This window comes from Balearica regulorum, chromosome 26 (genome assembly GCF_011004875.1).
Source record: "Balearica regulorum gibbericeps isolate bBalReg1 chromosome 26, bBalReg1.pri, whole genome shotgun sequence".
Lineage (NCBI taxonomy): Eukaryota > Metazoa > Chordata > Aves > Gruiformes > Gruidae > Balearica > Balearica regulorum.
The window spans coordinates 1,304,159-1,320,159 of record NC_046209.1 but is presented as its reverse complement, the minus strand read 5'-3'; the positions used below and the strand labels follow the sequence as shown (position 1 = coordinate 1,320,159).

Here is a 16,001-nt window from a genome sequence, read left to right as displayed (position 1 = left end):
GCAATAGGCACAGTATTCACAAGAAAACTAATTCTAATTTATGTTGCCACAGCCTGGAGCCTGTCAGAAAAGACAAGCAGGACGTGTGCCAGCAAGAAGGTAGCTTTACTGCTGACTTGTAACAGCAAAAGGGGCTTGTATTAAAAGGATTAGTTAGCATAGGGGAAGTGGGGATTTCTTCCTTAGCAGGCTGACAAGGTGGCACATCCTGGTGATTGGTTTCTTCCTAAAATACATACCCCAGAAACTGGCCTGAGAAGCATCCTGGGCTGGCTGCACAACAAAATTGAAAAAAAGAAGAAGAAAAAAAAAAAAAGAAATCAGATTGTCAGAATTGTCTGCCTACATCAAGAGGAGTTTGGCTTCTGTACATGGCTTGGTTCTCCTCTGCTTTTGAATCTGTTGTGTCCTGGCAACATTTTTCACACTGAAACTTGTCCTTCTGATCAGCACTAACAGCAAAGAAATAGCAAAAGGGGTGACTCTGCACAAGCTTCCAGGTGACAACTGCAGGCATCAATCCAGGCTTGCAGAGAAGAGATGCTGTCTAGTAACACACTCAGTAATAAAAAATGTTCAGTGCGGTAACATAGCTTTTCTCAAGCAGCTGCAAATAAATGTTTATTAGCTAAGGGCAGTAAGCAGAGAATAAATTTAGAGCACAAAATGCATGACAGTGAAGAGGGTAAATCATTACAGACTCTAACCTGATTCCCAGCGCCTCCTCTGTAAGACGCAAATGAAGTGTGAAGACATTCAACACCGCTTAATGTGACACTGTGTGCCATTCAAAACAGGACATTCACCACCCACAGCAGTTGAATTCCTCATGGTATTGGAGGTATTTCCCAGACTAAGTGCAAGGAAGACCGCAAATACCGTGCTAAAGGACAAGGCTGTGACATGGTAAACTTCCCTTTTTGTTTTCCTTTCTTTTCAACTGGATGAAAAGCTACATCATAAAATTTGAGGACAGAAGAAAAGAGCTATGTTTGGCATCACACAAGTTTAAATGAGCTGCAGGCATTTAGCTATTTGTTAAGGATTCTCACTTTATTCTCAAGCCGAGGAAAATTCGGAGACAGGAAATAAGAGCAGAATCTTCAAATCTGCAATAACATCAGTTGTAGGTGCTCAGCTCTCACCAGTCTCCACCACGCACCTTCAGCTGGACTAGACAGTCTCATGGAAGCCCAGAGAGACTGACAATACAGCGACGTCCAGCCCAATAGTTTTGTTTAATAATCAATTACATTTCCCTACCCTGACCACTTGGGCAATATGGTTTGATATTCCTACCTGGGGACAAAAACCTCATTGTGAAGATAGTTCTCAAATGTCTTGCGGAAAGCAGACTCTTCCAGCTCCTTTTGTATTTGAGAGTCTGTTTTAGGACAGGAACAACATTCTCCACTGACATCCTCATTTTCACTTTGATTATACTTCTGAGGGTCTTCAGATTCAAAAGGAGGAGACCATGTCCTTGAGGGCAGTTTTAATCCTGTAGACAACACAATTTTAGCATCACTCATGCTTGACACGGCAGAAGCAGACGTTTGATCCTACAAAGACCCAAAACTAGCGTACACAAGATTCATAGCACATTTGGGCGTCCTGAGCTTTCATATCCAGAGCGGAGCAGCTTTCCCTCTCTTATGACAAGCCTTTGATTCAAAACTGTGCTATTTTTGAAACAGAGCTCAGATGCTGCTGTAGTCAGAGTTCTACCCCACTTCATCGCAGTTTAGGTAACACAGGGCAGCAGGTTATTCTGGGAGTCCTCGCTAAAACTCTGTATCCTGAAAGAATTCCAAGACAGGCATAGGATGCCTTCAAAAATTAACTTGGCCAACTTGTTACTTGTTTAAAAGGAACAAGTGCAGAAGAGAGATCACCAAAGGAAAAAACACCTGATTACTTTGTAAAAAAACGTTTTTGGAGAGCTTTGGCACATGACATAGCAGTAGCACCTCACATATAACGTAACTGAACAGTAGGAGGACACAGCTGCATCTCAGCCTATTTCTTGAACAACAGTCTTGAAAACAGCAAACTTATACATCGAGAGCACCTCCAAGGTGTGAGAAAAATCTCCAGACAATTCTGACATAGCTTGAAAGAATGGCACAGAGAGAGAACCACACGCTCACCTTTTAAGCAGTAATCAAGTTCATAAAGCTCACTATCTTCTGCCTGCTGCTGCCAGAACACCAGGTAGTGTGTGATGTTTCCGTTGGGCTCTGAGGGTGGCTTCCACTTCAGAATGATTTGGGATGAAGAGTTGGAAACAGATATCGGATCTAATGGGACTGATGGCACTGCATGGGTGGGAAAAGAGACAGAGGTCACTTCCACTGCTCTGTGAGAGCTTGACAAAACAAGGGACAAACACCAGCAAGTTTTCATTTCCATGGGAATAAGCTGTGCTCTCTCTCCATAGTAGGTCCTTTGACACCCAACAATCCCGCAGCAGGATACGCCAGTGTACACACAAGCTCTTACATGTGGCCACACAACGGAGGAAGTGCACTTTGGCACCGTCTCCCCACGCAGGAAAGCATACGTTCTGCCATTTGTTTAGGAGTACCTTCTACCACAGCAGAGCAGCAACGGTGGTGGAAAGTTTCATGGATATGGGACTATCATGACTACCAGGCAGAAGACCATTTAGGTCTATTTTTCTTTTTCACTTGCAAGGCAACATTAATTTAATGATACTGACCAGTAGCGTTGGTCTGGACGTAGATGATTTCACTCTTTGCACCGTATGTTCTTCGTTCATCTGAGAAGGTGACCAGAGTTTTAACAAACACAGCATACTGTGTCCATGGCTTCAAGCCCCTCAGAAGCCAACCTGGCTGGGCTTGGGCTTTGGGCTCATTTGACCGTGGCGGTGGGTCAACATCCACAACTGTCCAGCTATTTGACCCACAAGCATCTTGGCCATCAAACTCCGTCACATTTTGGTATGGACTTTAGGGAAAAAAAAACAAACAAACCTCAAATTAACAGAATCCTAATTCAAGCTTTTAAAAACAACATTTCTAAAGACATTACTGAAAGTTACAATCCTTTACCCTTTGGAGAAAGTGTAACTACCTCATTGCATGTATTCTGAAAAGGAAGCGTAGGGAGCTTTGCAGTCTCCTAACAGCATCACAGATCAGGTACTGTTCCATGGACGATCCCAACAACTAAATCCAGGTTAATTACTTTCAGCTTTCTGAAAATCACCTTGGTAACCTTGATTCTAAAAGAATGTTTCCCACCTCAAAGGGAATAAAAACCTCAACAACCCATGGAGATAGTGGGGAGATGATAAACTCCACAGGTAGCGTATGTATGTCTAGAATACCTGGAACAACTAATGTTTGCATTGCTCTCAGATGAGGAATTTTGACTGTACAGAATGCAGTAATTCAGGGATCTTAATGAACACTTTTATATAAGGGCAACGTTGGAAACTTCAGTGTAGGAGGCAGAGAGTCACAGAGACTAAATAGCTATGCCCACAGCAGGTTTAATATCTACACCTCAATGCCCACTGCTGTTTGTGGAAGCCCACCACGGCTATTATTTTGTAACCTAATAGTAGATGACTTACGCTTCTTTGTAAAAAAGCATAAATCCCAGGAGATCACGGAAATCAGGAGGCCAGTATGGCTCCCACTTCAACAGGATTTTGTCATGAGAAGTTCTAATGGAAGAAAACTTCAGCAATTCATTTTCACCTGTAACAGAAGTGACAATAATTTTGTTAATGCTAAAAAATAAAGGTTTCTATTTTTAATTGTTTTAGAAGTTTGTTTTCTCCACAGATAAATATAAGAATGCTGGCATTGAGAAAAGCTATTCATTAAAGCCTTATCAACGCTATTCCTGCCTTAAGCCAGGGATTGGGACAGATGACCTCCTAAGGTTCCTGCCAGCTTAAATTGCTATGATTTCATGAAAGTGACCCTGCAGAAGAGCTGAACTAAATTCTACTAAGTGGCAAATCTAAAGGCAATGTATTTTAAAATTCACGATGATCTATATAGCTGAACCCAACAATCTGGTTTGCATAGCTTTTGTAGCCGCTGCCTTCGAAGTGCGTGAATTCCCAGCCCTGCCCGGGAGTAGCACGGTCCCTTTGCAAACAGGAGGGAAGGACAACAAACAGTTGCAGGAGGGTGGAATTTTGAGGCTCAAGGGACACGTTACGATACGGTATGTCCAAGCAGCCCAAGAAGGGCAAACTGCGTAGCTCTGACTGGATTTGCCATTCCTGCAGTAGCTGCACAAGGGAGGAAGAACATTCATTTCACTGGCACCACATCCAGAACAAACAAAGGCGCTTTTTTTTTTTTCCCCTTCATTTTTTTCATTATTTTTTTGTCAGTAAACAGGATTCTGCCAATGTGAAAACTAGTCTTGAAATGTAAAAACAAACAAAAAGCCAAACTGGCAACCCGTGGTTTGAGGTGTGTGTCGGGGGGTGGTGGTGGCACAGAGATCAGCTCAGTAGAGTGGAGTTAAAGCTGGCAAAGAGAAATGCAGCCATCTCCTGCAGCTGCCTTTAAACAAAACCACCAGCCAGCCCAGGAGCTGCACACAACCACATGGCAGCGCTGGGCTTGAACCCCAAATCGAGTTTCATTCATGGGAGGAGATGACGTTTAGAGGCAGGTAATTCCTTGTACCTCCTTCGCTCTGCCCAGGCTACAGCTGTGATATCCCTGAGGGTGAGGCTCTGTGTAGGTTTTTTTACTGGTACTGCCAGTTTTTAGGCAGGCAATCATTACGTTTCCCTCTCCCTGCTGTGCTGGCATGGCTGTGTGTGCTGATATGTGGCAAACCAGATCAGGAAACTGATTCAGCTGAAAGATTTTCCCTTTTTATGTCTGTTCACAAATAGCTACATCAACATAATAAATGGCGGCAGAATCAGGGAAGGGGCTGTTTAAGTAGTGCTGTCATCAAATGCAGAGAAACAGTGCAGCCACAGGATGATCTAAGCTGCATTGCAAGCTGTGAAAAGAGCAAGGAACTGAAATGCAAGGAACTGAAATTGCAGTTTCATTAACGCTGGGGGTTTCAGTGGCGATATCTGCTTAAGTGTCTGATGTGTCAACCCATGCGTGCTCCTGCTCCTGTGTGCACGTAAAACTTTGTGGGGCTAGACAATAAATCAAAGCAGAGAGATGACACAACCCAAGAACAACAAAGCATAAATGGCTTGCTATTTTTTTACCCCAGATTACTTCTACAGTCTGGTTCACCATGCGGCCCAGTAAGAGTTTTACTGGCACAAACAGGGAAAGGGGACTGTGTGTGGCATAGAATGGGAACAAACAGCAGAGTTGAGGACGCAGAAGGGATCTGCTTATGGCAGTATTGGTGCCAAAATAAGTGTCTGCAAAACCACATCTTCAGTAGCATGACGTTAGTTAGAGCATAAAGCAACACTGTGTGTTGCTCCTTAGCCATGCTGACACGGGCATCATCTTATCGCTGCTCTTGAAGAAAGCTGTTAGCTTAAAAACCTCCGAGAAGCATAACAAAAATTGTTGGAAAAATGTCTCTGACTGTTGTCATAGCAATTCCCTCATGTGGCTCCAGAGATGGGTGGAAATCCTGTTTCTCTACTCTGTTTATTCCATGTGCGTACTGTCACCTCATGACATGGGAAAAAAAGATTATGACTATTAATCAGGTACTCAGCAGTAAAACAAAGTCCCAGTCTGGACTGAGGTTATGTTGTGCTAAACTCTTCAAAAAGACACAATGACCCTGAAAGACTCACAGCTGAGTGCACAAAGAGCAAACTTCTGAAGACCAAAGTTGGCAAGGTAAGCTCCTGACCAGATGAGAACCCGTCAGAACTTTTACTCATGGCATTATTGACAGCGTCGCCGCAGTGCACAAGCAAGCGGCAAGTCATATGTCTGGTGCTTCACCAAAAGGACAAGGACTGTCCCTGGAAAAACATCATAGGCTAGGCTGAGAGAAATAAGAGTATGAGGTTAGCAAGGCAGAGGGAAAGGAAAACAATGCAAATCGTGCTGTGTTCTGAGACTTTCTTACATGAGGCTTGATCACCGTTCGTCTTCAGCGCTATGTCATTCCTTTCCTGACGCCCTTTAGTCCCAGATATCTCCTCCATCTTGTGGATTTCTGACAAACACAGTTTGGGATTATAATGGAAGAAGAGTTTGCCTCGTGCAATAGTGAGGTTGTGTTTACTCCAGTCCCAGAGTTGGCGAAGATTCTGGTTGTCCAAGGCATAAAATGAATAATTCCTGAAAGCACAGAGTGAAAATGTGGATTGGGGGGATCCACTGAAAACTCATTTTTTCTCATGCACTAATCCAGACACCAAAGAAAAACGAATGCAAACTATCTTCCCTGGTAGGCCACAAGCCACAGGCAGATGAACATTTAAAAATAACATAGGAGTTGTTTACTGATACAAATTGCCCTGATAGCACTGGCACTCCTTACACTTCAAAGCATTAAAATAAAGTATCTTCTGAAAGAACTCACCCAGCTTCTAGTGTTTCTCCTCTAATCAGATGTAGTTTACGAAAAAAAGAAAGAGAAACCAAGGCATAAGACCGACGAATTTTTAGGTAACCTGAGATTTCTTCTATCAAGCCAAGATTCGCTTCTAGCTCAGCTGCTATGTTATCTATGGAGAGGAAAACATCGGTTTTGGTTTTCTGATATCACAGAGAAAAACACTGATATTGGAGCCCAAACATATGAAATAGAACTGCTTTACATAAACTTGTAAGACCTTACAAAAATCAGTTAGGAAAAAAATCCCCAAATGAACATCACAAAAGCCTTTGCTTTGCGGTTATTTTTCTGAATTGCTCTAAGATTGAGTGTGGTCAAAGCAAGAGAGAAATGCCCCGGCTCACACACGGTGTCATGTTCACTGATCTGACATCCAGTGCTCCCTAACCCCTTACTCATGCTGGACTTACTTCCTCCACGGATATTTATAATTAGGCTTCCATTAACAACTGTGCAGCCACGCAGCTCCTGTGCCGATGTCACCGAATCAATCGTCTTCTCTTTCCCATAGTCGCAAACCTTTGGACAGGGCCCTGCGCAGGGTGTACAGTGCAAGCTGAAAAACAAGAGTTGGGAACATAGATGTGATCCTTTTTGCAGAATGTCGTCTGGGGTGTCCCTGGCAATTCTCAAAAGCAGAGTAATCAATGCAAAGCGACAGTGTCCTGACAGTGTGTCATGGGATTCGCTTGCACTGAGCAGCACATGGCTCTTAGGAACTCCAAACAGCTGTTGATAATTCTTCAAAGTGCCATTTTCACATTTTGAATGCTAATCCCTCTGTCCCTTCCTACATAACAGACATCAGAATGAAGTGATTTTGGCTATTTTGAATAGCCCATCCACCACGATGCTGCTCAGGGCTATACATACCAGGGGCTTCAAGACCAAGAAACCCAGGCCCAGGAGATCCCAAGATCGTTAACCAAACATACAACTGATGAGCAGAGAGCTGGCCGTTCATCTGGGAGTCCTTTGATTAAGGACTGTACATAAAGTTGCTTTAATAAATGGCCAGCAAGCATGTGCTTTGTGCTCTGGGGAAATACTTCTTAAATGGCAGCAAGACGATTGCTTGCCCTGGTCATAACACCACAAGAATGTATTCCCAACTAGTTCAGAGAAATAAATGCTCTAGGAAAAGGACGGAGTAGCATTGTGAGGTCCTACCGACAGCAGCCCGGAACACGCACAGAAGAGAGGTGCTGGCTGCCTACACAAGCAGCATACCTACCTTGGGGGCTGCTAGTTCATTCTTTTGAAAAGCAAAACAGGAAACGGAATAAAAAGTCCCGTCAGGGTGAATTCCCTGAAATTATTACAGCAGGAGCAAATACATGTGAGCACAAAGCTACCAATATTCATAGGAAATCTGACTCATCACAATATATAATGTTATCATGGGACAAACAACAAAGTTTTCAGTGATAAACAGCTCAGCAAAACCCTGGGAATAGTCAGAATGGCTGTTCCCCACTTTGACTCATGCTACAGTTGTTTGTTACATTGTCCATTTATGTCTGGCACAGCTTGAACCTGCTCTATGAAAGTAATTATAGGGATGAGGGACAGATATTCTGAGAATGATCCATTCAAAATACGCTGTGCTCTTTTCATTAGACGCGACTTCTCCCTGTTTTGCTTAATAGCAAGGCTTTCTAGTCTGAGGTCTGCTTTGGAGGGAAGGGGAAGCAGGGCTACTAAAGTCTCTCCATTGCCCATCTCCCTCGTCCTACTCGATAACAGAAAAACCATTCCGACTTCAGGATGCTCCTCTTCCTTGTCCTCTCTCTCAATCTCCCTTTCCCACTTTTTCCAAACTTAAGAGGAAACAAGGGAAGCAGAGGAAGAATAAACTGGCAGGTAGACCTGTCTGCTTTTAATGGCGTGAATTAGCAAGGTATTAGTTTGCACATCATATTAAAATCGACCACTCCAAGGCCAGAAACTTTTCTTGGTCTTGACAGAGAACACAAACCCTCTGCCCAAGCGAGAGAAAAACACAGTACAAAAACTAGAGTGCAGTTTCTTTACCTGCCAACACTCGTACTTACTTGCTGGAATTCATGATGTACCCTGATGGGCATTCATGAACACATTCATTATTGTGGATAACGTGACACCCCGATTCCCTGGCATTTTTGCATTTGTTGTGCAGCTCCTGGCAGAAGCTGAAGGTCACACAACGCCACCCCTCAAAGCGATAGTAACCGGGTGGGCAGGTGTCCACGCATTTGCCTTCAAGGTAGAAGTTGCGGCAAGCCACACATTTTTCAGGGTTGTTTGGCTCCATGCAGTCCCCGAGACATTCACTGTGACAGCACTGACCATCAGAGGTGCAGCCTTGGGACTTGCAGGCAGGTGGACAAACTGCAAAGAGAAAAGATAAAAGGCAAGTGAGCATCACAGGCCAACCTGATGGTGTACGATCATGAAAGGCTTACAAGCAACCACACTTCATCCGGCTTGGCAGCTTTCTTTTCAAAGAGGCATCCATGAAGTGCCGATGTCTGCCTCATCTCAACTTACCACTGTAAATTCCAAATTTTGATAATATTTTTGCAGAGTGTTATCATTCACCCTCACAATTCATTAAGGCTAGTCTTTGAAAAAGAAAACGGAGTTTTTCCCTTTTCTCAGTCCAGTGCTACGAGGCTCCCAGGAGTGCTTTTGTGACTCCAACGCTATTTCTGAATATAGAAGTGATGAGATTCCTACAGCAAGAGCTTCCCAGCCTGGGATAGCCAGTTTCAGCCAGAAGATTCTAGTTTCTTGGTTTAAGAAACTAAATTTCCCACAGTAATGCTGCAAATAATGCACGTCCAACAATACTTGTACATAATCCTTCAGCTTTATCAGGATTTGCTTCCTATCTATCAACCCGTCACCAGTTTCCCTGGAGGAAGTCTGCTGCCCTGGCACCCAACACAACCTCTTCGGTGACTCTCCCAGCAAGTCCAAAAAGAAGGGCACCCATGAGTGTTATTGCTTGAGGTTTTTATGGTTTACTTTTTAATTACCCATTACTTAGAGCCTCACAATACTTTTAATGAGCGGTTTGGGCTTTGAAATAGGAACCAAGCAGCAGCGTAGCTCAGAGCAAACACCATGACTAACACTGAGCAAGGAGCTGGAGGGGAGGCTGAGCAAACCTGGAGAAGCTCTGAAGGGAAGGACAGTCCTGCCTCTCTGCACATTCATCCTCTGTCTTAACCCTGCAAATGAGCTGAACCAATTAAATCCAACTGCTTCATCCAGAACACGTCACAGAACTTCAGCTTTAGTATATCTTGTCTGACTTGAAGTCAACCCTACAAGAGCAAGCACCAAAGCCAAGTACTTCACACTGAATTAACACCATCTGCCTCAAAATGTCCCAAGCTTTCTGTCCAATATCCGGTGTTGAGGCAGGAGGGGTTTTATTTGCGGAGGTCCCAGACACATCAAAAATGTTATTTTTAATTTCTGGCCAATGTGTGTGAGCAGACCAATAGCAGAACGTGGTCTAGTTTTATTCAATTAAATGAGCAGCGTGTAGGATCCATGGCACGGTGTGCTACCGATGTTTTGATGATCAAATTCCCAGCTGTGGTTAGGAAGAAAATCCCCCTCTGCCACACCCCGCCCCACGCTAAAGGTGAATTAAGTGGGTTAAAGTGGTTAATGCCATTCTTGGAGTAAGCAGCAGTAGCTGGGATAGTAAAGATGAGCAACCTCTGGTTTGCTCCAGCCTGGTCAATCCTTTGAAGAATATGACATGAATAAGGTTGAAATTCTATCACAAGGTGCATTTAATCTCAAATATCCAACTGCTTCCATGTCAGTAATTCACTGCAGGGATTTTCTCTGTGTATCCCTGATGATTCATCCAACAAGAAACACAGGAGTGTATTTCAAATTCATTTTCTTTTATGCTGACCAACTTTTTGCCTTTTTCTAGCAATAGGGCTTATTTTGTGAACCTGTCACAAGTAGTAACTGATTGAAATGCAACAGCCAAACAGAAGCCACATGCAGATGATACCTTGTATTAGACTAAATATAAAATAAGAAGCTTGTTTTAAAAGCATAGTTATACATTCTTTACCAGGCCACAGATGGAGCACAGTCTAGCAACAGATGTCATGGCTGCAGTTTATTAGAAATATTGGCAACAGAAAAACACAAGACAGAAAATTCCAGAATTTAATCCAAAACACTATCAAACTTACTAATTCCAGTCTAAAATATGAAGATTTATGGGGCATGCGGGGGGAAATGTCTGGGCTATTTCTTACACAACTCTACGTGTTCCTAAGTGAGCAATGACACACCGATGCCTTGCACGGGCTTTTACACTTGCTAGTACCAGCGCTCGCTGCGGCACACACTCCCTGGAGCGGGGTTAACATCCAGCTGGGAAGTAAACTACCCCGGCAAAGGCAGGCAGGAATGATTTGTGCAAGCTGGAGGGTGAGCGCTGGCAGCGCAAGTCACAGTGTTCAGCATCAGCGCTTCCTGCAAAAGGGTATTTTTCCTGGGGTCTGTTTCATGCCTAAGAAATACAAAGTTTAAAATATTCAAATGACAACATTTGTTTCTCAAGGAGTCAGTGGAGCAGACAGGTAATTTGGAAAAGTCGTCCCTCATGCAAAACACCCAGTGACGCATGGCAGCTATTTAACACTATGCCACACAATTTTTTTTTATTTTAAATTTGTTATGGAAACTAATCTTCAAAGTCCCATGCTTATTTACCCATTTTGAACTCAGCTGCAAATATTCACAGGGCAGAAACTGTTTAAATTCTGAACTCTAAAGTCTTTCAGAAGATATAATAAAACTATTTTTAAACTGTTCTTAACGTTTCTTTTTTCCTGTTCTACAAGCTTTTGATGTCTAAAAGACAGCTTGAAGAAACCAAAGCAGCCAAGGCGACGTCTTTTTTTTCCATTAAGCACTCAAGACCAGAAATTGTCAATCATTATTTTGCGCAAGCCCTCATTACACAAGATCCTGAACAGATGTCGTCTCAGTATTATCAAAGCATGCATGCCAGAAAGCACCTGAAAGTCATGTAGAAACCTCTCCAGCATATCTTCACTATTGCTTTTTTATAACTGTTACTACAGCATCCAGGTTATGTGACTCTAGATGGGTAAGATGGGTTTTTGGTTTTTTTTTTTGTTTGTTTTTTTCTGCCATGTTACGCTTTCACTGCAGGACAACACTGAATGGGTTGTGCTGACCAAGTACACCTCATTACCCCCTCATCATCGAGGTCTCCAGACTCCAATAATTGTCATCGGCTCATGTAGATTTGCCTCTTCATGATGAGATCGCACTTTTGGGAGCCATGGCACGGTCCGGCATGAACCAAGGAGGCACCGGGTGCGCTCAGACGCTGCATCTACGTAGCCCCAGCCTCTGGTTAATGCTGCGGGACTTTTGGACAATGCCGTGCCTCCCTCTCAGCATAGGGAAAAAAGTCAACTCTCTTCACTCCTTACAGATGAGGAGAAAGTCAAAAGGGAACTGAATAAACCCTAGTTAGACATGAGGGAACACCTATTTTGAGGTAGGGGCAGAAGCCACCACACCGTACCATAAAAACTGCTGCAGGAAAATGTGCTTCAGCACTGCACCCGAGCAAAGCTCTTCGTCAGAGGCACGAAACCTATTCATCAGATCTTTAAGAATGGGACTTTGAAAATCCCTGTCCCAATGCTGACAAACAACACAATGCTTAACTAATCTGCCCTGCATGGGGAAGAAACGGAGCAGACACAGAGGTTCAAACCTCTTGTTCCAGGGGTGAATAAATATTTAACTAGCTAGCTAGAGTGGCTCCAAAGACTTAGGAAACAATGCATTTTACAAACCTTTCTGATTATAGATTCAAACTGACATTTCTTCATGCTGCTGAGGCCCAGGTGGGGGGGACAAAAGGCAGCAGAGTCAGTGCAAAGAAATTTCTACCTCTGTGGATCGCTCTCATCGTTTCACCACTTCCTTGTGCTTCACGTGGAAAACAGCACACAGTGATACCGTAAACATATTTGTGAGCCAACACAGGTAACCAGGAGATCCATATTTAACAGGCAAGTCAATTAAGCATTAAGATCTGCAGCTAATAAACACAGTGTGTCTGAATACTGAAGTATGATTAAAACCATTTGTATTAGGTCTTGTTTCTTGCTTTCTGCTAACAAAGCTACAGCAATGAATTGTCAGAAAAAGGGAAAAAAAAAAAAAAAAGATAAATTCACTCAGGGTAAGTTTTGCTGTTCCTCTGGGATCCTCTGCCCCACTGGATGGGTTTAGATAGCAATGTCCTGGGCGAGCTGAATTGAGTATTCAAACGGATGGTGGTTCGGGTCTGATAAGAAGTTTCTTCATTAAGAAGAAATTCTAAACCACATGAATGAACGTCAAGATGATGCATTATATACTGTACAGGGACAGATGTTCCCACACGGTTTTTGGACCAGTTTGTTATAAATAGATGTGATCTTTCTGCTGTGCAATAACGAGCCCCATCCATGTGAGCGTGGGGCAGCGGGGGCAACGAGGGCCGCCACGTGTCCACCGGACAAGCCAGCAGCAAGGAGCACACTCACCTTGCACCGTCAGGTCCGTTTTCATGAATTACACAAGCACGTATTTTGATTACAGACGGGTCAATTAGGAGGCTCCAGATCCAAAGAAATCCAGGACAGAAAACAACTGCGGCAGGAGAACCGCCCTCAACCTCAGCCAATGCATTTGCTGCCTGCACAGGGAGGCATCCAACCGCTCTGCTATCTGCACAAGGCAAACACGCCTTAACCCCTTGCCAGCCACCCAAAATGGGGCTCCCCAAACAAGTCCCTTGCCTCTCTCTGCTTGCACAGGAGCCCACGCCACTCTCTGCCCACAATGCCGCAAAACTCATTAGGCTAATGCAATTTAACCGGCCGTCGCAGGGGTTTTTTCTCACGGCGAGCGTTTAACTTGCGAGGCGTGTTTGTAACCAGGAGAAAAATGTAGGAGGAAGCCACTATGAACCCAGCATTGACACAGCTTAAAATGGCTTGTTTTGGCTGTGATATGCATCGCTCAATGCCAGAGCTCAGGTTAGTGTAATGTTATATGATGTGCACACGCATACAACTCAAAGCCAGAGTCCCAAAGAAACAGTATCAGAGAGCTCTGCGTTTCCCTATGGGTTTCCCCTCCCCCCCTTATTGTAAATGGCAACAATATCTGTCGTATAAATTTATCCATGAATAGTCTTGCACACATATAATCATACTTGCGTTACAGTTGCAGCGGGAACTGTAATTTAATTTCCTAACTGTATAGCTGTGATAACGACCTCTGTAGAAATGGGTTCTTGTGGTTCTAAACAAAAACAAAACCAACAAGGAAAAAAAAAGGAAACCTAAGGACTAATCGCCCACGGCAGTAACTCCTCCAAGCGTGTGTTGCAAGCATGTGATCTTAATTTAGCACCACAGAGTTTGTGCTTGTTTCCTGAATTTGTGCAAGCGCTGAACGGCATTGCCGCTACTGAAATCCATGTAAATCTTACCTCCTTATAAATTTATGTATTAAATCATGTTATATGTACGTGGTATTTTTTACTTGATCACTTTTCCTCAAGATTAATTCATTCTCTTCCTGTCAAGAAGACTCCAAATTCAGTAAGTTATTAAGTAGTGTTTGTTACAGAGATCTGTAACATAATTTTTATCTGTGTAACAATTTTTTTTTTCCACTCATGATCGTGTTTTCTTGTGAGCACTTATCTGATCTGAACACATCCAGATGACACCTAATCCAAGTGCATTAGTGTATCATATAGGTAAAAAGAACTATTAAAAATTAAATAAAACCGTGCCCAGTGGAGACTGGGTATAATCTAAGACTCCATAGCAGAGTGGGCTGATGTAGGGTTGCTGCAAGAAAAACAGTATGCTGCCAACCCCTCTGCATTGTGGCTTATGTCCTTCAATTATTTCTTCATGTCATCGAGACCAGAGAGGGAGAACTTAAACCCTAAACCCCACGAGCTGCAGTTCTTGGGCTGCACAGGGCAAACTGCTCCCAGGACGCTACGACAGCAGCAACGTGCCTGGGAAGAACATGGTTACAGAGGTCGGCTGGAATGTAAAGAGCACAAGGATTTTGATTGCCTGGGTGACTAGCAACAGTAGCTTTCCCAGACCTTCCTGAATCTACAAAATAAACGGAGAAACTAGAACAGAACAAGAAAAGGTTAACATGGTTCTACAAAAAGACTGCCAGCAGTGCCTGACACTGGCTGTAGTTATCAAGCAAAATTCAGGAAATATCACAAGATGTTCAAGCAAACTTTGTGTCACTTCTCCACAGTGCTCAACTGCTCTAACGGCATTTATCCCTCCCTTTTTCCAAACACCAGAGATGGCGAAGGAGCAACCCTCCCAAAACGCAGACTCAAATGCTGTTATCCAGACACAGGATTTCAGTTCTTAGCTCCAACTCAGGAAGGAGCAAGTGCCAAATAAATTCAAGGTTTTACAATCAGCACTAAAATTAAAGTGTTATTTATAAAATAAGATATTACAGTACATAATGCCACAACCCCACTGAACGGCTAGTCGGGAACGTTAGGAGGTCCGTATTTACACAGGAACAGATAAAACTAACTGCAGGTGCCTCCCTTCCCATAGACAGTGCCTTCCAAAACCAACACACTTACTAAAACATAAAGAAAACTTCCCATTGACATTTCTCAGGACAACATTACAACTCTTATCTCATCTATCAACAAGGATAAGAAAAAACTTGTCTTGCCTCCCAACCCTTTCACAAGTTACGTGCTTATTTGGAGCTATGGGGAATGTCTGAAGATATTCCAAAACGGGACCAGTGCCATTTGCAAACCCCACATAGTTGCCTGCTTCCCACAAGGCATCCTCCTGGCCAAGAATAGCTGCCACAGCTAACACTGACAGAGATGCTGGTACTGTCGTGTGGACCTGCCAGGATCAGCAAACTGAGTTTAGAAAAGATAAAAGAGTTTGGAGTTGTGTGCTGCCTTGTCCAGCCATGATAATGGAGGATACGGAGGTCTGTGAAAGTTGTTGTTGAATGGAGATAGGGGGAAAAGGTTGAGCTCTGCTGTTGATAGAGGGAAGGAGCAGATAAAGGGAGACATCTCTCCCATGCCAACTTTCTGCTGTTTACACCATGGAGTAATTTATTATCTTCTGTGCTACAACTATCGGTGGAGTTTTTCTCTGGAAATAGAGAAATTTACTCATATGCCCATTATGCGAAGGAATACACAAAACTTACAAAGAGGAACTCATACATATATCCATACATATGTATACACACACGCTTTTATTTATATAATACATAAAAATATATGTAAGTCATCTTAATATGACGAATCCTGGAGGATGTCATCAACCACAATGGATGTATGATGC

General features: G+C 43.3%; 1 protein-coding gene across 3 annotated transcripts in view; it reads right to left on the bottom strand.

Moving 5' to 3' along the window:
- Positions 1–16,001, bottom strand: part of INSR (insulin receptor) — a 55,185-nt gene that overhangs the window by 12,189 nt on the left and 26,995 nt on the right. For all 3 annotated transcript variants that reach the window (XM_075736268.1, XM_075736266.1, XM_075736267.1), the window contains exons 3-10: positions 8,616–8,931; positions 6,972–7,117; positions 6,526–6,670; positions 6,067–6,281; positions 3,605–3,731; positions 2,723–2,973; positions 2,151–2,318; positions 1,300–1,501 (exon numbers count right to left, since the gene is read on the bottom strand). In XM_075736268.1, the coding sequence (XP_075592383.1) occupies positions 1,300–1,501; positions 2,151–2,318; positions 2,723–2,973; positions 3,605–3,731; positions 6,067–6,281; positions 6,526–6,670; positions 6,972–7,117; positions 8,616–8,931 (1,570 nt within the window). The remainder of the gene's footprint in view (positions 1–1,299; positions 1,502–2,150; positions 2,319–2,722; positions 2,974–3,604; positions 3,732–6,066; positions 6,282–6,525; positions 6,671–6,971; positions 7,118–8,615; positions 8,932–16,001) is intronic.